Below are 23274 nucleotides of genomic sequence, written 5' to 3' on the forward strand. Positions count from 1 at the left end.
TTCTTCTAAGGCTAAAGGAAAAAGGTAGCAACTGCTTCTAGCATGCACCTTTGGCAGGGTTTTATCAAATTTATTTATCAAAGTAAATGCTCCATCTTAGAACAAGGGAAACATTTATTTTAAAAATATTTAACTGTCTAATACATTACACTTTAACAATATTTATAGTAAAGGATTCTTACAAGAAAGAATAAACAGCTTTATGGTACAATTAGTATAAGAAATATCCACATGGGGACTGTTTTGCAGTGTAAAAACACACCATACATCTGAAATGGTCATTTGCATATAAAAGCTACCACTGATGCCAGTGAGTTGCACAGTGATTTAAAAAAAAACTCAAACAACAGAATCCAAAATATACAAGTATTGCAAGCTATACACAGCTAACCAAATCAACACAGAACACTGTAGCAGGTTATTCCACTTTGTCTGAAGTTACACATGGTAGGATGAGTTGCATTCTGATACAGCTTTTATGAAATTCAGACATAAAAGCCTCTCAGTCCAACAGGTTTCACAGACTGTAGAACTCCACCAGTAAATGCACTTTGATATTTGGATGTTGAAGCCAGCTGCATCATTTACAAGGGCCATGGCAAATCACTGAAGTCCACAGGGCCACCAAGACCCGCATCTGCTTCAAGAAGGCTCATTATTACTGCCATTGCTGCTTCATCATTGCTGGGGCTGCTTGATCCTTGATCATTGTCAATCATATCAATGCCTATGTGAGAGTTCTCCCCTGTAAGTGTAAACACAGTTAGCAGAAGGTCACTTTTGTTTTATTCACTTTATTTGCTGATTCACACCCATTCTGCAAGAATCACAGAGACTAAAGGCTTCTAAATACTCTAAAAAACCATAATATAATATTAAGTAAGCCAGTAAAATAGATTGCCAGGCTACTCTTTTTAGGCAGAGTGGGAGGTTATGGACTGTATGCTTCAGCACTAACCTGCAGATGCTGAAAGCAAGTTACTGCTAAACCCAACCCTCTTGTTAGTTGTCTGTTTAGTTGGTACTGAGCGTGTTAGTGACTTCACTTACCAAGAATAGAGGAGTTGTCAGAATATGGGTAACCAGAGTTATCTTGGATTTGCCCAGACAGTAACCCAGCTGAAGAAATGTCTGGAGTGCCACCATTCAAGATCTTTAAAGAAAAAACATAAGCCATAAACTGTCAGGAAATGTTGCAAAGTCTTAAATTGTCCCATAGTGGGATTTTTAATATAGGGAATATGAGCTGCTGGGGGAAAAAAAGGCAACACCTGAAAGCTAGCTAATCAGACTAGCTGTAAAGTAGGAGCTACTTCCTCTGCATTATGTCCATCATGCAGATATAAGAGATAGTAAGATCCTTAATTTTACGAGTATCATCCTCCCAGGTAGAGACAGACTGCATGAGCTGAGCATAGCTCCTGGATTGTAAATCTTAACCATTTTTGGTACAGCACAGGAGAGCTGTGTTCACCAGAGCTCACCAGAAACAGAACCACCTTCTATGGGATTCTTACAGAGCAAAGGAATAGCTGATCATGAACCATTGAACCAAAGTTTTGAACTGCTCAGATGCAGGGTACTCTGGAAGGTAAGTACTTGAGAGGCCTCTGAGGGCAACATCAGTGCTTCTGTTACAGCAGCCCCTGCGAGAAGTAGCTGTTGAATTATTGTAACAAGAAGACTCCTAGAATTATAACTCTGTCTGTTCCAACTTGAAGTTCTATTTCAAAACCAAAGAAACAGAAACGCACAAACATTTACTGTCAACTATAGGTTCCAGCACAAGCAAGTCTGATAGTCGTGTTTTTCCCTAGCCATTATGATAATTCTGAGGCAGTGTTCAAATGCACAGAATAAGGGTTGGGGTAAGTGCTCTTGCCTTGCTTATAACTACCATAAGCAGCAATTTTCTGGATGATTTAAGTGCAGTCAGTACCAGTGTTCAGGTGGTTAAGTATTGTAATGGTATGCGAGTGCTGCTCAAGCAATCACAGAAGATGGTATTGATTTAAAATAAACTGTCAGTGCACAGTAAAGCATCTAATTGTCATACTCTCTGCTACAGCAGTACAGTAAAGCAGAGGGGATTCACTTTAGCAGTTGGTGCTCCAACAATAGCACTTCCAGTATTCACCAGTATGTGGTGGTCGAGATTTTCTGGAGGATCAAGACATAGGAGGAGAGCTGTTTCTCACAGCCCTATTAAAGTGAAAAATCTAAAGAGTAGGTGGATTTCAAAAGCTGCCAGTGTGTCTTCACTTTGGGGACTACTGTAAAGGATTCCAGCCACCAGGATAGTTGGACTTGCTGGTAACTTTTCCAGCCAAGCAGCCAGTAGGAGTGCTGCTCACTCACTTTGTTTTCATCATGTTGTTGATATGTTGCCTGGCACTGCTGCTACAAGACTGTTCATAAAGCTTGTTCTTACCTTCTTGCCTCCTGGGGAGGATGTGTCAGGTGGTGGTGTGCTGGTAATGTTCAATGGACTTGAACCGCAGCTGGAAGGTGATGATCCTCTTATCCTAAAATGGGGGTAAAACAGGGAGTGCATTTATTAGCAATTTTGAGACCTTAGTGTCAGAGGCTTAGTGTTTCAAATGCCGACTTCAGTATCAAGTGGCATAAAGGTGTTAAAATAATGACCTCTGCATTTTCCTCACTTTTTGACTGTTACTCAGCTCAGCAATAGCAATGGTTTTATGTGCAGCTAGAGAACAGTTGTGTATAGATTGTCCAGCTTGCTCTGTCTGCAAACTTTACCTCCCCTGCTCCTTTATTTGTTCCTGCACAGTCTTCAGAAACAGAAGGAGAAGATCCTGGCTGCTGAGGATTTTGTTGTTGTATTTTGCTTTACTTTAGACCAGTTAAGAATTTGAGCTGTCTGTCACAGTAACCTAGGCTCCTTAAGTGACCTGCTGCTACAGAAGTACACTGCAGAGTTGACCATCAGGTTTTCAGTTTTTTTAAACTGTCCAAAGCAAAATATTTCTCTTAAACTTTCTATAGCTTGATCAAACATTTTTTTATTAATGAATAATGTAAACCAAACAAGTCTCCAGACTAAAGGGAGAAGGCGTAGTTCTAGAGAACAGCAATGAAAATGGGAATCTTAGCCTTGGCAGACTTCCCCTGGGAAAGCTGTAGAGAAGGCAGCTTTGGAAAGTAGTAACAGCTGCTGAAAAAGGACTGGAACTAACCCAGGGTCTTGAAATTAAATTGAAACATGGGTGGTAAGCTATCCCACTACACTCACAAGCTAATTAAGTCTCTTACAGCTACTAAAAGCGTTAGTTAGGTTTTCCAAAGTACTGAAAATTGTCAGCTCTGCTGCAGCTTTTTTCTTTCCTCATTATCCCTATTCTTATAGTCAGGAAAGAAGCCTTATGGGATAAGTCTGCTGTTCCCTTAAGCAATGCAGTAAGCAGTCTCTGGCCCGCCTGCAGAAGAACTAAAAGCATGGGGAATGGACTGAATGTTTGTCTGAAGAGTATGGTTCAGTTACTGCCACTGAACATCTGCTGGAGGAGACCACTTTTACAGGAAAGAGAACAATTGTCAAGAGGAAATTGATGAAGAATGAGGATTGTTAGCTAGTAGAAATTGATACCCACTTAAAGTAGCTGCTCACAGGTGAGAGAGGCAAGATGGCTGTTCTGAGAAACAGCTCTGTATTTGCTACCTTCCCTTACTGAAGGGTGCTCCAAGACCCCTTGTTTAAACCAGGGACCTACATGTTGACTGTTAGAAAGACTGACCCTGGGGAGTAAGAGTCAGCTTCATCATTCACAGAGCTGTGGGATAACTGCACAAGCTGAGCTTAGATATCTAACAATTCTAAAAGCATCTTAGCAAAATGGATCCCATGAAAACAAACATTGGCACGTAGTCAATACTTTGGCATTTGGAGGTTGTGCCACTTCCACCCTTAAGTCGCTGGAAAAAGAATAGCCTGCAAAGGAAATTAAAAGAACAGCTAACTAGAAATAAATCTACTGCTTCTGGTAAACAAAGACTTATCACCATTATAAAAAAGTTCATGTGTGGGTTTTACAGTAGGAAGCTGGAAGGCTATAACTCCTTCATTCTTTCACTATGGGCTTTGGCTCCTTTAGGTATTCCAAATAGCTGTTACTGTCTACTTAAGAAATATAATTGTATCATTCTGTATTCAGCCTGAAAAAAGACTCCCTTAGTTTATTCTTAAAGAATAATACTGAATTTCCTCTAACTTCATGTTATTTTTTTCTCACCTGTGAATCTCCATGATTTCTTCAGCAATCATCCTCCCTATTTTACCTGCTCCAGCTCTTGTTCCACCTGGAATTCCAGGCACAGTAGGATGGATCCTTTTTGGGCCACCTGAAATGAGTAGGTATCTTAAAGTCAGGTAGACGTTTGCAAACCATTTATTAAAAAAAAAAAGGCATTTGTATTTAGACATGCTTTGACAAGCTGCAGGACCTTCTCAACTGTTTGTTCACAATTCCACTAACTGGTGAATACCTTCAAATGTATGGAAAGATCTGACTTGCACTGAGCTATGCTGTGTCTCTTAGACATTTCTGCGCCAGCAGGGACATGAGATACCTGACACTTACCAAAGGTGGCTGTTTCAAGCATCTCATAGTACCTCTTGTCCAGATTTGGTACACAATAGCTTGTCAGACCTGCTTTGTTCTGTGCCTGAACAGGCTCCCCTTATGAACATGTTTGTTCTTTGCTTTGTGTGAAGAACATAGCAGCATGCATTCCATTCGGTATGGGCTAAGCCTAAGCTACCTGATGAACATAAATAACCCCTCTGTAGGTGACTGCAACTAAAAATGGAGGGAAAAGTGAGGTTTGAACAGTTAGAAACTCACTGTTACTTTAACATGATTTGACACTTGCACAACAATTAAGATGTAGTCAGGAAGAAGCTTGATGTATTCCACAGCTTAGCAAAGAAAAGGGATACCATGAAAGGCCCAGAAAGCCCTTAGCATTGCTTACCCATAATGGATAACTGCTACCTTTTAGAAATTAATATTTAACAGTAGCAACCCTTAGTATCTGCGGCTCAGACCCATCAGGAGCTGAGAAGGTTCACTTAAAGGTCACCAAATCCTTAGCACAGCCAGAATCACTTGCAATTAAGCTCTATGAATTAACTTTCTTTTCTGGGGACAAGAACTATCAGTGTGATGACATTATACATCTGGTTTCTTTTCAAAGGCTGTGTTGTGGCAAGTTTGTTCTATTGTTTTCCATTCTCAGAAGGCCCAGGCGTCACCACCTTACTGCCATTACCTCAATTACTGACCACGGTGCCTACATGGCAGCTTCTCTTCCTACCCCTGCCAGCTGTCCCGTGCTTTGCTACCCTTCCTCTTCCATGGTTTCACTTAGTGAACCTCACTTTTCACTACAGAACTGATCTCCATGCGCTACAGCTACAAAGGCAGAGCTGATAAAAGTAGTATCCAGTAAAGAGGGTCTCTAAAAGCAGAGATTCCCAGCTCTTTGGAAAGAACTTCAGTGATAGCACCATCTTTCCCTGTGTGCTGTCACAGCTTTCTTCTATTATACTACTTCCACTCTTCATTATTGAATGAAGTGGCCAAACTGTATTTATGATCTGTTCACCCTCTGCACTGAACACACAGCTTGAAGTTACTCCTGCATAATGTACAAATAGCAAAGGCAAACATTTCTGTATCACTCCTCCAGCCCTGCTTATGCTTGTTTCTTTCAACTGCCAAAATCACTTCTCTCTGACCAGCCTGGCAAAGTTGGTTGTATTTAAGTTCAACAGGACAAGAACTGCTTTTTTTCCCGTAATATTAACAAAAACTCACTGCAAAAATGCAGCAAATTTGGGCATGGAAGATTAGCTAGTAACAAGGCATGATAGCCAATAATTTCCTCACAGTACAGTGGTTACCTTCTCCAGCCTGAAGCACACTGTCCATGCTGTGTGGAGAAGCTGCAAGCTGTGGAAAGGCTGCGTCTCCACTATCGAGTACATTGGTGCTGTGGATTTCAAGAACGAGAAGAATCAGTGATAGAAAACCCTGCAAAACAGTGGTTCTGCCAGTGTGTCAGAACAGAATGCTTCGGAGTTTAAGTAGTTTGTGAGTCACCATCACCTTTGTGAAAGTGCTGTGACTGACACCAAGGCTAGATAAACAACAGAAATAAACCACCATGTTACAACTCAGTGTAGAACCCAAAAAGCTTCTCTCATAAGAAAATTCCTCTACAGCAGTTAGTCTGCTACAAAGTCAGCACCTCTACAGAGCCCTCAAGGAAAAACAAAAAAGGGCAGGGAAAGCCCCTACGAAAGCAAAAAAACTTGTATCTCCCCTATGTGCCAGCAATGACTGGCACCCCAGGTTTTCTCAAAGAAATGAACTATATACGGTGCTGCAGGCTTTCATAAACAGATATTAAACCACTGTAATTGCTAAGCTAATTCCCCTCTCCCCAGGTATGCAGTTCTAGGTTTTATCTGGAGAAGATGCCTCTTGTCATACAGAAGATGTGCACTTATTTAGGTCAAATCTCATCTGAAAAAAGAGGGCAAAGCAGCCAGCACTGACATGTATCTGCTAGGAAGGAAATACTTACGAAACGATGGTATTTGTTGAGACAATGTATTCTACTTCTTTGGTCCAAGGGTTCATGAAACTGAACCAGCGACTCCTCAACGTAATAAAAGAGCCATCTTTTATTTTAAACTTGTAGCAGTTAGTTGTAATTTTTTCTCTTGTCTGCAAAACTGGAGACAGGCAGACAGTAAGTAAACCTTGTGTCAAACAAGATACCACAGCTACATAAGCAGAGCCCTTATCAGGGGAAACAGTTCGTTCCTCCCTTCACCCCTGAAGAAGAATGCTGTTTCTGCAGTCATCCCCCTCGCCCAACCTGAACCTCAAATGTTCACCAAACCCCCATGGAAGTCTAAAATGATCACATTGCCTGGCACATGTAGTACAATGTTCTCAACTAAAGCATCTGCAAACAGAGAGATAGCCAAATCATTTTAAGCTTCTTTGTTTTTCTTAATACACAATTTCCCCCAATGTTTTTACAAAAGCTCTTTACTGAATTATTAATAACTGTACCTTGTCTATGGCATTCTGCGAGATGTCCTATATCATCTTGATGAAAATATTCATAACATGAAGTACCTAGAAGCTCCTGGGGTAAGTATGCCAGAATTGCTGTTGCCCTTGGGGAAGGGAGGGAGAGGGGAATGAAAAAAGATGAGGAAAACCACTCTTTTCAAGTTGAAGTATTAGTGTCAGATTACCAAAACTCAAGTAATGCAGAGAGGTATTTTCAGCTTAAATGGCAAAAACATTCATTAAGTATATTGTTTTTAGTTCTCAGGTAATTGAGCAGGTAAAAATCCCTCAAGTATTCTATCTGACCTATCACCACTGCAGAGAAAGTTAAGACTCTCTAAATAGCTCTGGAAGCATGTTGTGATTTGAGAATTTAAATCTGACAGAGCTGCCTTGGAGCAGCTACAACATAGTACAAACCTTTCTGCATAAAACGCCATTGAAGAATAGACAACGGTCTGCAAAATCATAGAATCAAAGAATTGTTAAGGTTGGAAGGGACCTCAAAGATCATCCAGTTCCAACTCCCCTGCTGTGGGCAGGGACAAATCACACTAGATCAGGTTGCCCAGAGCCACATCCAGCCTGGCCTTAAAAACTGCCAGGGGTGAGGCTTCTACCACCTCCCTGGGCAACCTGTGCCAGGGTCTCACCACCCTCACGGTGAAGAATTTCTTCCTAACATCCAATCCAAATCCTTTTGCACCCACACTGTTGTTGCTGTAAAGGTCAAGGTGTAGCCTAACAAGTGTTTCAGGAGCATTTTCTCCCCTTAAGTCACAAGTCTTAAGAGTGGGACACAAAAAAAAATGGCCCACCAATGAGCCCCCATAAAAGTGAAGGGTTGACAAATAGAAGTTTTCTGAATAAGCACTAAGAGACCTACTCTGTGTCTCTGGTTTAAATCAAATAGGAGCATGATTGTTTCATCAGAACCAGCCACAAAGTCAACTCATTTTCTACCCCATCGGTAACCTTTAGAATGAAAAGGACCTGCAATCTGCAACATGGGAAACACATGGATCCTTGATCTGATTCTCAGGTACTGTTCAAGGAGCTGTTGGTAAGGATAGAGGACATTACAAGAACCTACTCAAAAAAAGACTTTATGCATCAATTTGTGAACCCAAGCTTTAAAATAAGTTCAAGAGTAAAAGGCAAAGCAACACTGCAGGTAAGTGGCAATGGGGTACATAACCAAAGACAAGATGCAAGCTCATTCTTGACAAGGAAGAATCTACAGTGGGCCAGTCTGATGAACACTGCATGTTAAAACAAGACGACAAGAATGACTTCCTGAGTTGTTAATGATTTAGAACCTGTAACATTAGTGTAACTGGTCTACCCCTGAATGAAAAATAATGTGAGGTTAAGGAGAGGGGCAGAAGAAAATTGCTGTCACCTTGTACATTAAGGATGTATAAACCTGTCTCCAGAAGCTTTCAGAAGACAACATAAGACAGACTTCTGAGGGTATGTGGGGAGGGACAGTACATTACTTCTAAAGGTGCACAGGCACTACCTGGGAAAATCGTTCTAAGCCTTCCTGGTGAAGCAACAAACAGTTAAGGAAAGTACAAAGCAGGACAAGCCATCCAGGAAGACCCTGAAATGTGCACCATTTAATTTAGAAGCCAGAGAACACAGTCAGAATCAAACTTGCAGAAGCCTCAGTAAAACTGCTGGATAATGTCAGAATAGAAAGTACCACGGATGAATGTTGCCAGTTCCAGATCCTCACCAGAACAGAGGGCAAACAAAATTACTGAACTACAATGAACTTTGATTTTGGACCTTCTTAAAAGTAAATTTACTGAAGGAAAATTGATAGTTCCTTGAAGAAATCAGAGTAAGAGTCACAATTCCAAACTATTCAAATACAAATTAAATAGGAAGGGTAATAGGGGAGTTTGGTAGATCATCACTCCTAGCATCGCAAAAAAAGCTCAAATTAAGTATTATAAAGTGCAGAAATTAGTACATATTAATAACAATGAAGAACAACAGGGAAAGCACTGAAGCACAAACCCCGTAATATTTAAGGGCTGGGTATTTTTGTATTTTCCCCAGACACTAAAAGCATTCAGCACTAATCAGGTGGCTTGCACCTGAAGTCCTCATTGACAGGGAGCTCTAAGACTTCGGCCTTGGGAGAAGGAAACGTAACAAAGATTCACATGACAGAAATTGGCTTCTGTCTGGTAAACCCTATCCTTTAAACTGCTGACAGCTCCAGAACTGCTTTGGTGAATTATCTCTGAGAGCCTGTGAAGAACCATGAAGCAGCAAAATGTAGAAGTCTATCTTTCAAAGGGAAAAACTAGGAACCAAGTCAGCCTTATTCCCATATTTTTCCAAGTACTTTTTTAACCAAGCCTTTTAACAGCACTGCAGTGGTGGGTATCCTGGGTATGGTACATTACCCTATATGGGTAGTAATCAATATGAGCATCAGAAGCAACTTATCAAACCTTCTTTCACTACCGGCTAAACCAGGCTTTCTGGAAAGAAGATACACCAAGTCACAGGAGATGTCAAGCGACATCTAGTAAGCCGTATTTTGGGAGGGTTTTGGCTTCTTTGGGTGTTTGTGGTTTTTTTGTTTGGTTGGTTTTGTTATTTATTTCATCAGTAATACTGAATAAATACACAGTAATACCTTTGAGCTCAACTCAAACCCCAAAGTAACTTGCAGCCAGGCATTAGTGAAAAGCTGAAAAGTCATTTCTCTTTTCAGTAGTACCTACAGTGCTTTAAACAAAGCTGCCAGTAAAGCAATGTTGGACAGTGACTTACTGCGGAAGTTATTAGATGTATTCTTACCTCTGATCTACAAAAACAAATTTCCCATCTATTGCATGTCGAGAAACGTATTCTGTAGGTTTCACCCTGATCTCACCGTTGACTGGCTGTGGTACTACATGAGGATGTAGCCGCCCAATCGCAACAAGACAGCTTAAATTGCAACCCTCGTTATCTGGCTCATTATCTTCATCGAGTCCCATTTTTGTTGGTGGCCAGCTTTTTAAATATCCTGTACTATGAATAGTGCAAAAGCTTTTGCGGTCTGCTGTTAAAAAAAAAAGAAAGAAAAAAGAAGGGGAAAAAAGGGCAGTTAGGGCATGGATATTGCTTTGGAGAACTTCATCTCAGGTCTGCTAACAACTCATCTCCTCCTGTTCAGGAAATTTGGGATACGATTCACTAAAGGATTTTTCAGCACTCCTGCTTCAAAGCAGCTAATCTGAGATAATTCAATGAACAGCTGAACGGTTTTCTCTGCAAAACCACTGTTTAGACTGAAGCACCTCATAGTTCAGACCTGGGTCACTTTTGATAAAATTTAAGTAGAAAAATAAATAAAAGGATTGTTTGAAGAAATTAGTATATTAATAAAGACACCACCTTTTTCATCTTAACTTGAGGCTAACGTTGAGAACGTTATGACCAATGTTAAGACTTTTAGGATAGAAATCTCTATTTCCAGTACTCAGGATGTACCAAAACCATAGATGAACTCGGACTACACTCATTTCTTTTAAAGCTGGATATCCATCCAAGTATCACTTGTCAAATGTGAAGGAGAAATAGAAGCGGTAACAGCTCCCCTTTTTTGAGACATTGGCTAGAAAATCATGACTGAATGTGGTATGATCAGTGTCTGAAGAAGTTGCAACTGCCTGCAAAAATTCCAAGAAAGCAGAGAGGAGAATTTGGCTTTATATGCTACTACAGTGTGTAATAGCTGGGGGTGGGAGAGAATATGAAGAAGTGACAGACCTAGACACAGTTTAGTATCTTACAAAATGCTGACAATGTTCAGTTAAGCATAACAAATTTAACCACTACAAATGAGCAATTCTATTTAAAAAAAAAAATATAAAAATCCTGACTGCCATTGTATTCAATAACAAAAATGCATAATTGTTACCTTTCTTCTTTGAACAGGTTGAAGGAAAGTCCTTGTCTTCTACTTTCACTGAAGGTCTATTGCACTTCATCCTACAAAAGAAGGACCGCCTTGCTCCAGAACACAGTCGTGATGGCCCAGGTGTTATATCAGTTTTAACTGGGAGTCCAGCTGTAGCAAACAGAAGTGAGGAAGCCGCCTTGGTCAGCTAAATTTAACCACACAAGGGGTTACATCCATGACCCAGCTCTACAGTGTTTCAACTTCACTAGCAATTGCCAAAGTCCTGTTTTGGAGGCTTTCATGTAAGTATGTGCATGACACAACTGATCGTATCAGCACTGGAATTCCCGATTACACTTCCTAGCATAAAGGCCTTGACACAAGCTTGGGAATAGAGGGCTTCAAATGCAAAAGACTGTACAAATCCACATGAGTTTGGTAATAAACATAGTAATTTCTTTGCACACCAATCAACTGATTAAAAAAAAGAGAAAGAATTTACCTAGAACCAGAGCCTTACTTCATACATATTTACTCAAAAGGTCCATGACCATTCAGACTGGAACGAGAGAAAAATGGTAGCAGGAACTACACAGGGACTGCAAATCCCCAAGGCCTCCCATTATGTCTGTCTAGCCTCACTGAAAGATGTGCCCTAATGACAATCCTGACTTCATCATGTTTTCACAGGAGATTCTTAGATTCATTTCTGTGGAAGGTGATCAGAGAAACAAAAACACATTTCAACTCTGGGAGCCAACAGCAGAGCACTGCTACAAACAGAGCGCTGAGAAGATGCCTGACATGCATCTGGAGCACAGGTATCAGCAATGCCAGTGATGCAGCTGGAGCTTCCAGGAACAGTACTCCAAGAACTGATGGAGGACTTAAGCAACATAACATTTCCACAGCTTGCTATCCACTTCAACCAGTTCTGCACAGGAATACGTATAAACGAACGGCTATAAACAGGTACAGAAGCTTCTAGGGCCCTGCAGGCTTTTAAGTCAAGGGGGAAAGGAACAATGCCAGTATTTAGAGTAAAATGTGCCTCCTGTAAAATCAGACCTCAAGGAGGTCAGATTGTCCCTGCACCACATGCATTCTAAAGTGCTGTTCAGTGGCGAGAGAACGAGCTGTGCCTGAGTCACTTGTGCCAACATAAAAATACATACATACTAGTCCTCTTTAAGAATATGAGCTCTTGAAATTCTACCAATCAGTCTATCATAGCAGATGGGAAGACTGTAATTCATAGTATTTATTTTTGCCCTAACTTTGTCACAGGCATACCCAAAAAAAAAAAAAAAAAGAAAAGAAAAGAGGGGCACTAGCACTGGATATACATACTCAACAACCAGCCAAAACCAGGAGCCAGAAAAACTTCAGCTGATCCAGCTGGAGCCTCTAGGCTCACTGCCCTAGAACAATCTCGCTCAGCCTCAGTTTCTGAAGTTGAGCTGGTGATTTCTTCAAGATGAGATCCTACAGATTTCTGCTCCTGACAAGGATGAGACTTAAATGACCTGGAAATCTGCAGTTTTAAGATACCACCTTCTACTTAAGCAATGCAGCCTCCTGTTATGAGAGTGAATTAAACACCCACTCACTTCAAAAGCAGCAGAGGTACAGAACCACTTTAAAATAACAGAGTAGAATAGAGCTAAGAGATATAGTAGGAAATGATTCCAAGGACCAGGTTAAAATCCTTGTAAGAGAAAGGTTGGGTCATTGATGGAAGTGGCAATAAATAATAAATAAAAGGATTCTCTACCCCAACTGACAGACAGCTAAGGTTTACCAAAATAATACTGAGTTTATTCTGAGCACTGCTAATGACATAATAGAGCAAATGCTTCTCATTGTCTAATAGGAAAAAAATAAACCTCAGTGGCTGGAAAAGAGAGAAGTGAGGTGAATTAAATTAATGCACCTATACTGAGTGCATACCCAACCTGTCAGCTTCTACATTCCGGCACTGATTTAATACTTTACTTTTTTTTTTTTCCAACTGGGGAGTGGGTGGAGGAAGGGTGGGTTTGGCTTTTTTGTTTGTTTTTCTCTTAAAAGCTAAAACTTCCTCTGCATAACACACAATCCTATCCACACCCTCCACAGACACTTTTGACATTAGGCAGAAACTCAGCAGCAGTGACTCAGCTACACGACTGGTGTTCAAAAGGTGGTGACACTTACTTTTTGCATCTATAAGCCTCTCTCGCGGTGCCGTGTCAGAAGAAGAGAGCTGCTCCTTCACTTTTGCAATGTCTTTAGGATGAAGATAATCGAATAAACTTTGACCGATCAAATCATTCTGTAGAGATTGAATATTCAGTTGAAAATAAAAGTAATTGTTCAGTATATTTTCCCAGTTGTAGCATCTATTTAACACAAATCTGTTACCTATAGGTCTAACCAAGGAACATCAGCCATCCAGGAAGGTATGTTTGTTCTGGATATTTAAGTTATGACTACATTATGTAGTCTCTACAACTACCTGAAGGCCTCTCTACAGCTACCTGAAGGATGGGTGTAGCCAGGAGGGAGTTGGTCTCTTCTCTCAAGCAACCAGCACCAGAACAAGAGGACACAGTCTCAAGCTGCACCAGGGGAAGTTTAGGCTCGAGGTGAGGAGAAAGTTCTTCACTGAGAGTCGTTAGGCATTAGAATGGGCTGCCCAGGGAGGTGGTGGAGTCACCATCCCTGGAGGTGTTCAAGAGGGGATTGGACGTGGCACTTGGTGCCATGGTATAGTTATGAGGTCTGTGGTGACAAGGATGGGCTCGATGATCTTTGAGGTCTCTTCCAACCTTGGTGATACTGTGATACTTTATTTCATTATTTTTAGTAAGAGTTTTGCAGAACTCCACCACCTACCAATATTCTGCTTTCTCTTCAGTCTCATTTCATATGCTACATTTGAAGGAAAAAAAAATTTAACTGCAAATGCTCTCTTTCAGCATTTTCATGATGATTAAATATTTAGTATATACCTAACTAAAGACTGGCTGAGGAAAACTTCTGAAGCTAAAGGTTTTGAATTTGGTAAGAAAGGCAGATGACACAGAGTAAAGAACATGGTGTAAGTTAAGCCTCACATTAAGCACACATTAAAATTGTGAGTTGGGTATAACTGCTTCCCAGTTTCCATCAGCAGGTATGCTAGCAAAACCAAAACAGACAGAAAGAAAACTAAGTTGAAAAATTCACATGAAGCTATTGGAAGAACCTCAGACTGATTTTTTCATATCAGAAACAATCTTCACTGATGACATGGCAGAGAAAAGCTCTTTCTTTGCAACAAATCACAGCTTTCAAGACAGACTATTCAGATAAATACCCCTCCACATAAACTCATTTAAAAAAGTTTCAAATCTGTAAGGCCTAACATTACTTAAAATGGAAAGAATACCTGACTGTAATTGAGGATCTTGAAGACAGATTCTGAAACAAACAGTATCTTCCCCCTGTCACAGCCTACAACAAAAAGAAATCCATCTGCTGCCTAATTAGGGGAAGAAGAAAAAAGGAAAAGTAAATTACTAAGTTACACATCCTCGTTGCATCATTATAACCTTTAAAAACACTTTGTGTACAGCAGAATTGCTACACTAGGAGAGCTGTCTTCAACATTTAGAGAGGGCAGAGTCAACAGGCAAGATACAAAATTACAACACAGGAATTTTTTTGCATCTGCAAACATTTTTGGCATCATTCTGGGCATCATGCCCAGAATGTAAAATCATTTTTAGGGGAAGAAAGAATCCATGTCTTGTCCTATATTATGATGTTTAATAATGCCTTCCAAGTCAAATATTATTTTAACTATATTTATTCCATAGTTTCCCCATTAGAAACCAAACATAACCTGGGTATTTCTTTGTGTGCCTGTCCAAAAGTGACCTCCATTTCCATAACACTCTTTTTCAGTCACAAACATGCAGGATTAGGCTCTAATTTTATAGCTTTAGAGTCACAATGCTGCAGAAATTAAATTCTGCATATGCTGTATGTGGACACTGCAGTGCTTCACGAATTATGCAAGCTAGTGGAAGAGCTTAACTATTGACAAATTATAGATACTCTCCATGCTATAAAAGAAGTATACAGCAAGCATCCAAATGTCCTAAACCATGTTATAGCATTGACCTCATAAAAGCAGTTCAATATATCATTGTGCAGTGAAAAACCATATCAAGGTGGCCCATAGCAGAAAGTCTGCAAGAAAAGTTAATCTAATTTTGATTCATCCCATGAAATAACTAAAGAATCTGATGGTTACCATAAAAATAAGAGTTTCCTCAGATAGCCCTCTTGACTCTTTCTGCTTAAGAGACGCCTGTCATTAAAATCCATTGAGTTTATGCAGAGTCTTGCAGATTTCTTCATTACCCTCCATAATCAGAATATTCTTAAGCCAAGATACAAAGCAGAAAAATACTGGTGTTTTGCTTAGGGAGAGTAATGTCCACAGCCATTAATATTGCTTAATTAGAATGTGAAACATACCCTGAGAATAAGATGTTTCAATTCATCATCTGATAGAAAAGCAGGCTTATAGTTTGCTTCTGTATATGGGTTTGTAGCACCTGAAGAACACAAACAATCCCCATATCACAAACTTAACAATACACACTTCAACAAGCAATTTTCTTCCAGCTCCTTCTTATACTGTTACAGACTGCAGGTGCTGCTTTTTGATTTTGTTTTACAATCAACATGACCTCTGTTGGTATGAGCTTTAAAAAACAATGAAGTTTTTTGCTGAAACACAAATACTCCATTATGTAGTAATGCAAATTAAATGCCTTCTGAGATATAAAATTGTTCTTTGACATAATTTTTAACCTTAATTTCTTTGATTTATGGTTTATTCGCAGAATTATGAATGAAAAATATGAATTAAGGAGACTAAAGAACAAAACCCTTCAAACTATTTATTCTCTTTCTAATTTAGTAGGACGTGACAAGATCATGTAAACAGATTGTCGCTTATGAACTTACAAATCAGTTCTCTGGTTCCATGCCAAAGACAAAAAAACAGCATCACAATGCCAAAAGCCCAAAATTAGCTATAAATGAGGCAAATATCTATTAAAGGCTAATTCTTCTCATTCTATTCCCTTCATAAAGACAAAAGATAGTCAAATCCCTAACCAGTGCTATGAAGCACTAACCTAATCAAATGACAGGGGCAGAGTAAGTTAAACTTTTCAAAATTGCTACAATAAATATGACTGGAAGACACCAGGTCTCCTAGAAACAGGATATCTTCAAATTAGCTGCATCACTATCTTTTCTCAGGGGTGTATTTCTTCAAGGCTTAAGCTTTCACCATCATCCACTGATTTCACCAAGCACTGATTCACTCATATATGAAGCTTTAGGACAGAAAATAGTAACAATCTCAATTCTTCTGCATGTTTTCCTTCAGAAACAGATTTAAGACTACAACTGAATTTTCCAAGTACTCTCTCTTCTGTCAAAAAGCACTAAAGGTATAGAAAAGAAAAAAACCCCAAACTCAAAACTCCTGTAGGAATATTACACTAAAACCTAACCTCTCTATCCGGCAAGGTTTGCACACTGACTGCATTAAGAGTACTGTTGAGTGCCTCACTCCCCTAACCTGCCTCAGCTGCCTTGCTTCTAATAAACCTAGTCATGGGGTCAGATGCTGAAAAATTATTCTTTTCTCATCCAGAAATTTCCCAGTCAGATCATGATATTCAACCTCAAACCAGTAAGACAAAAATGAATGTGCAGCATCAAAGTCCTCCCTAAATGTATTAACTTATTCCTTCATAGCAGAAGAGTAAGAAAGAGAGAGAAAAAATATCTCTGGAAAAGTCCATTTTGCCATCCTTCTCCAGCCCCACCACCCCCCTTTCCTCCAGCCCCAGTCAGCTTACCACGTAATGTTTTCATGTGCTGGACAGCCATTCTCAGCACAGTGAGTTTATCTAGCTTTCGAGACATGGCGTTGCAGGTTGGGACCAAAGATGCCAGCTCGTCTATAAAACTGTTCATTTTATCTCTGCGTCTCTTCTCAATTTGACTGTGAGCCTCCCTGCACAAGTAAGGTGGTGTGGAAAAACAGAAAAGCATGAGAGAACAAGTTAATTGTTTGAAATGCCCAAATCCAGTGTAAAAACCCACAAAAATAACCTCTCCTGATAACTGAGTTACCCTCTTGTTCTCGTGAAAATGACATCCCCATACTGAATTCTTCAGATGTTTTTATGTTCACTGTTTGGGTAACAGCTCTAAGTAATAGGCAAGGCTGCAGCACGCTAATTTACCAGAAAACACACAAAATGTTGGCCACACAGCTCACTGAACCCTCAGTTGTGAAACAATCCACTGAACAGTACAAAATTATGTAAAGACTTCTGCTGCACACCATCTTTGTTCTTAGCACATACTCTGAAACATCACTGGAATCACAAAGGGCAGAGAAAAGCAAATTCCAGTGTATAAAAATTTTGAACAAAGCATTCAATTAAGAATTTGTAATAAGTACCCTACACAAATGTACTTAAAACTACCTTTTGTAGTGGCAGTATAAGTCTTTCACTCATCCTGCAGCTTTCCACTTGAAGGTACCTCTGAACTAGACTCTTCCTAACCAGGAAATGTGATGATAAAATACTAAATAATTAATTTTTATGTTTTACCATGTCAAAAAGTTCCCGACCCAATTCGTACTTTCACAAACCTATAGGAAGTTTATACATGGAAAACATCAACAGTATGAAGATGTGAAAAAATAAGAGAAGATAAGCAAGGAAAAATTATTTTCAGGACAAGAAACACATGCACTGTATGAGATTACCTTGCATTTTTTATTCTGCCTTGTTGGTCTGTATATTCCAATCTGTTGAGAAATGATATCACAAAGTTAGTGTTGGAACTCCAAAGTCAACTCTTCTAAATGTTATTAGTGGCCTCCCACTACCTCAAAGGGGCTACAAGGCTGCAGGAGAACTGTTTCCAAAGGCCTGGAGTGATTGGACAAGGGGCAATGGTTTGAAATTAGAGAAGAGCACATTTAGATTGGATGTTAGGAACAAATTCTTTACTATGAGAGTGCTGGAACACTGGAACAGGTTGCCCAGGGAAGTAGTTGAGGCCCCATCCCGGGAGATACTCAAGATCTGGCTCAACAAGTCTCTGAGAAACCTAATCTGGTGGAGGATGTCCCTGCTAACTGCAGGGGGGTTAGACTAGCTGACCTTTGGAGGTCCCTTCCAACCCAAACCATTCCATGACTTCACATATCTGCTGAGCCTCATTAAAATCTGTTTTTAAAAAATGTGAATATTTTTCTTCAGAAAAGGTCATTATTTATAATATTATGCCTCAAAGCATTAGCATTTTTTGTTTATCTGTTTTAATTCAGTCAACAATCTTAAGCCTTTGGCCCAGCAAAGAAACAATTTGGGACACGTGACCCAGTGACACTGAAAACAGGTATCTACAGCCAGGATCCTATGTCAGTGCTGTGGAACTAACATTTTAGTGACTGTATCAATAGTACCTTCCATGTTGGTCATCTTTATCTGTATCCATACCTTCCCTGCAGAAAGAGAACAAAGCAATATATCACAGATTAAGCAAAGGATGAACAAAATTTGTCAAACTATCATAAATTTAGAATAAAGTACTCCTGTCATCTTTAAATCATAAATACTAATTAAAAATATAGAAGTGAGAACCTGGAAGGAGTACAGAAGTTTTTGCAGTATTAAAACATTTTCTTAAATTAGTTGTTTCTCCTTCAGAGCTAGCAAAATGGCACAGTTTGATGTGTTTGACAGTAAAACATGCTGCAGTTCAAAGATATCATCTGTTATAAAAATGTTTTTCAGTTAACTAGAGGGGAAAAAAAGAAACCCAAAGACACACTAAAGCAGATATTTTTATGCCTTCATCAGAAACAGGGCTACTAACCTGCATTTACTACAGTCAGAAGGACAACCAGAGGCAGTTCAAGTGCCGAGCGTAAAATTCACAACCTGCCCTGAATTACTGTGTGCTGATGCCTGTGTGTTCTGCACTTCAGTTTGCCTTCTGGTAGCTGATTTTCAGGTAGGAAATGGTAAACTAGGCAAATGAACCACTGGAGATGGCCAAATGCATGGACAGTGAGAGACTGCATGAAACTAACTAGGCACATTTTAAATTGGACATTTTAAATGCAGTGTAGGTAGGTGGCTTAGTTTGTCTCTACATAAAAAAAAGCAAGGAAGCAGGCATGATTAATATAAAGCATTCCTCTTATTACAGTTTAGTGTTGTAACCATATGTACAGAAATAAGGAAAGTGTAAGTTTTTATAGCCATATCTGGTAAAAAAATGTGAATGCCTAAGACTACAGCACTGTTAGACAAAAGAACTAGGAAGAAAGTGTTTTGATATACACACATTTGTACAACTGCACTGAAACGGGCACTCTTAAGCCTGGCTTGTTCTGGTTTAACTTTCACCTGCACATTTCAAGTAAATGGGATGTAAAAGGCAAGGAAAAACACCCAGAAACTTTTTCAAGTGAAACCAATTATCAAAATACTTATACTTACTCAAAAGGAAAGCCATCAAGTCTGAAAAGAAAGAAAAATAAAAGTACACCATATATAGAAAATAAGAAAAATGTCTTTGTTTTTCTGTTGACATTCTCAAGCTAATTTATGAGCTGAATAGAATATTCTCAGGTTTTGCTTCTGCCCAGGAGGACAGATGAACATTTTCCTTCAGTTTGTCCTCAAGTCCTGATTCTGAACTTCATATAGCCTTTATCATAAGGAAATTCAAGAGAATTTCTACATGCAAGCTAACTGTTGGCATTGTTTCAAAACTGTAAAGTCATCTGGCATTAATATGTTAAGAGGCTATACTTTATAAAAACCTTATGAGAATCTTTCATATTAGCCATTAACATACTAGTTATTCCTGCTCAGCACTGGCTCTTAGCCTTCTTAAAAGTAAATATGGTATTCTTTCATATATCATTCATTGCATTTTACATCAGTAATCTTTGTGACTGGTTTTCAAAGGAAGTCTGAATAATGCTATTGGTTTTCTTCATCTCTGAGTCTTCAGAGTTGTGTTACTGTCTTAGTCTATGGCTCAAAGCACTTCTGTTGCTCACAAAGAAATTGCATGCATGTCTAGAATAGGACTCAGAAACACAAATGAGGCATCAGTTTTCCACTTCTGATGCCACTTTTACTTACAGGATACTTGTTTCAGCCTTAGAAAAACCCAGAAAATAAAATCTAAAAGAAGTACAAGGTAAGCCATAAATGCTTCAAGAAAAGAAATTAACTGTTTATAGACCTGTGCACGAAGTCTCAGATTCCAGCAGTTGACTAAAGAAGAGCATAGCAGAGAACATGCAGCTTTTGCTGAAGTAACAATAATAGGTTGGACAGGAATTTTCCTGGAGGAGTGGCAGGAGAAAGGAGCTGGTGCAGAGAGCTGAAAGCATAGCTAATCAATATGCTTCTACTTGAGAGATGAACAAAGAGCCTCACTAGAACAGTCAGGTTCTGCCTTCCTTATTCCCTGACTTCAGTGGTAAATGAAGCATAGAACTAGAAACTCAGACAATGTATATAAAATATACATTGTTAACAGGCAGCTAAAGCTGCACAGTAGTATTTCTGAATATTTCTGGTACAAACATAGTGCAAGAAGGTATCGAGGAAGTCTACCTTGAGCTCTGTTTCAATATAGAAATATTTACTATCTACCATTTCCTTTGCACCACAACATAAATTGTGGTGCGACAACATTTGTTGTAAACTCGTAATTCAAGGGAACAGCATTTTCACATGGGTTTTTAAATGCACACACAACCTAAAGGGCAGAATTATAACTTACAAGAGCAAGCTGTCTTTTGGAAAAGAGGACTTGAGCAATGCTTCCTACCCAGAAGAATAAAGATGGAGAAATCCTTTCTAGAGAAGAGGAAGTTGGTAAGATTGAGGCTGAATTTTGTAGCAGTCAATTCAACTAAAGGGAGTCATGTACTTTTCAGGAAGACTAAATATATACAAGAGAAGGTTTGTATGCAGCACTTTTGTGCCTTTAAAGAGTACTTAAAGTTTTGTGCACAAGTTCTCCTATAAAGAAGCCCTATGTGCAGGGAAACCTAATTCTTATTTGTCACGTTCAGTGTGGATTAAAAATTCTAGCCCTCCCTGAAACAAAGAACTGCCAACAATCCAAAAGCCCACAGTGACAGCATCTGTGCTAAGATACATCAAAATGGAGTCCGTAGCCTCTGAATACTGGATGGGACCCATTCATGAGTTACCCTGCAGCAAGACTTCATAAAGCTACAATACATATGAGGTTTGCACAATCACGTAAAGCAAGTAGGCTGGTCTTGATGTACCTAGTGCAGAAGACATTACAATTTGGCAAACTCTACTATGACTTTCACTATTCTACAGCAGAATTGGTGTGACTGCTTACTATTTCAAATACCTGCCCCAAAACAAAAGCAGTGGCTCGGACAGTGCTTCTGAGTGCTGCTGTTAAAAAGCTTCCCTTAAAAAGAAGCAGCATTCTTGAAACAAAACCACATTCTACCACTGAATCAGAAGAAATCATCATTTTATTTTGTCAAGAATAATAGCCTACAGTCAAGAACCAACACAAGATTAAATCAGTTGATTAAAGAAAAGACAAATCTACTGCCTCAAACCAGAGGCTATTCAGATTCAACTGGGAGTTCAAAACAGCTTCATCAGGCTAAGGTTGGCAGCACACTGATAGGAAGTGACTAAGAACACAAAAAATAGGTGAAGAAAAAGGAACTATTTCCAGTTTTGCTTCTGCTTTTTAATGAATTTATTATCTTCCCTCCCGCTAGTTAGACATTTTATTTCTTGTGTAAATGGTCAATATAATCAACCTTTACATGGTACATTCCATCAGTATTCATTTTTCTCCCCTCAGCAGCTAAACATTTCCTTCCTCAGCCTTACCCCATCTAATAGCCTTCAATTCTAGCTGCACTGAGATGAAGGCTTTAATTTTTATTATTAAATAATAAAGTTTCCTCTTAGTGCATAGATTTTTTTCTTAAAATCTTTATGATAGGTTGTCAAGAAAGTGTTATTTTTAAATTGTTCTAAGTATTTCTATCATCTCCCCCACTGTATTGTTGTGCTACAACCTCATTTTAGCAGTGTTGAATCAAGATAAATCCAACTTACTGATAATCAGTAGAGCTTCCCTTTCTTTTCCTATTGCAATCCATTCCTGAAGTGCTAAGGGAACTGGAGATCAAGTCAGCAGGGTCTGGTGACATAAAGTCACTAATTGTAGAAGATATATCCATCCTTTGGTCTGCCATTGGATTGTCTAATGTTGGGAGAAAAAACCCATGAAACAATACAAAACAAACCCACAGAAATTACTGCATTAAAAGAACCAGAAATGTACGTATTTAACTGAAATAAGCAAACCCCAAAATCCTAAAATGCAACTTCTTTATGTCTTTTTTTCCACCTCCCCCGCTCCCCCCCAATAAACCAGATAATAGTCAGTCACTGGTGTATTGAATATTGCACAAACCCCAAGACTACTCTCAGAACACACTACTTAACACAATTGTTTGTAAAGTTTAATCATTACTAAATGTTATCAACTGTGAAAAAGAATTGTTTTTACCTGAAAGCCTTTCTTGGAAGCCTAGATCCACCTGGGAAAAGATGATGATGCTCAGCCTGAAGCAGCTGATCACCTTAGAACTCTTCCATGCCTCATATTCTGTCAATCATGTACTTTCAAAAATCTGAATGAGAAGAAATCCAGCAAGCTTAACATAAATAAATATTCAAAACATGTTTCTTTAGAACAATTTTAGACACACTTTACAACTGCAAATAGGTGCTTTCTAAGGACTGAATCTGTGTTTTCTTACACAGTGTAGAAGCTTTATCCATCATCAAAAGGGTTAGACATTGGGATGTTCATCTCCAATGGACAAAGCTTTGGAACAGAAGGAATCTCTTCATCATCACTTCCTTTCTGGCCCTGTTTAGCATTCTTTGGCCTTTGCAGATAGTCTAGTCCAACACCCCTGCTCACACAGGCACACTTAGATCAGATTGCACAGAAACACATCCAGGCAGGTTTTGAAAGTCTCCAGAGGAGGAGACTCCACAACCTCTCTGGGCAGCCTGTTTCTCCTAAGGTCATGCCCAACTTCCTGTGTTTTAGTTTGTACCTCAC

At 39.3% G+C, this 23274-nt stretch overlaps 1 protein-coding gene across 1 annotated transcript; it reads right to left on the reverse strand.

Annotated features, from left to right (window-relative positions):
- Positions 1-8: 8 nt before the first annotated feature.
- BMAL1 (basic helix-loop-helix ARNT like 1) lies at positions 9-22830 on the reverse strand. Its single transcript, XM_009896513.2, has 18 exons — positions 22711-22830; positions 22254-22401; positions 19608-19628; positions 18566-18604; positions 17861-17902; positions 16938-17095; positions 15535-15614; positions 14438-14530; positions 13222-13339; positions 11044-11193; positions 9936-10182; positions 7110-7216; positions 6613-6763; positions 5927-6015; positions 4254-4362; positions 2432-2525; positions 1051-1153; positions 9-745 (listed from the first exon to the last, which is right to left on the reverse strand). The coding sequence occupies exons 2-18, from the start codon at positions 22391-22393 to the stop codon at positions 585-587; spliced, it is 1902 nt and encodes a 633-aa protein (XP_009894815.1). The 5' UTR covers positions 22394-22401; positions 22711-22830; the 3' UTR covers positions 9-584.
- Positions 22831-23274: the final 444 nt, after the last annotated feature.

The sequence above is a fragment of the Dryobates pubescens genome, chromosome 22, assembly GCF_014839835.1.
Source record: "Dryobates pubescens isolate bDryPub1 chromosome 22, bDryPub1.pri, whole genome shotgun sequence".
Taxonomy (NCBI): domain Eukaryota; kingdom Metazoa; phylum Chordata; class Aves; order Piciformes; family Picidae; genus Dryobates; species Dryobates pubescens.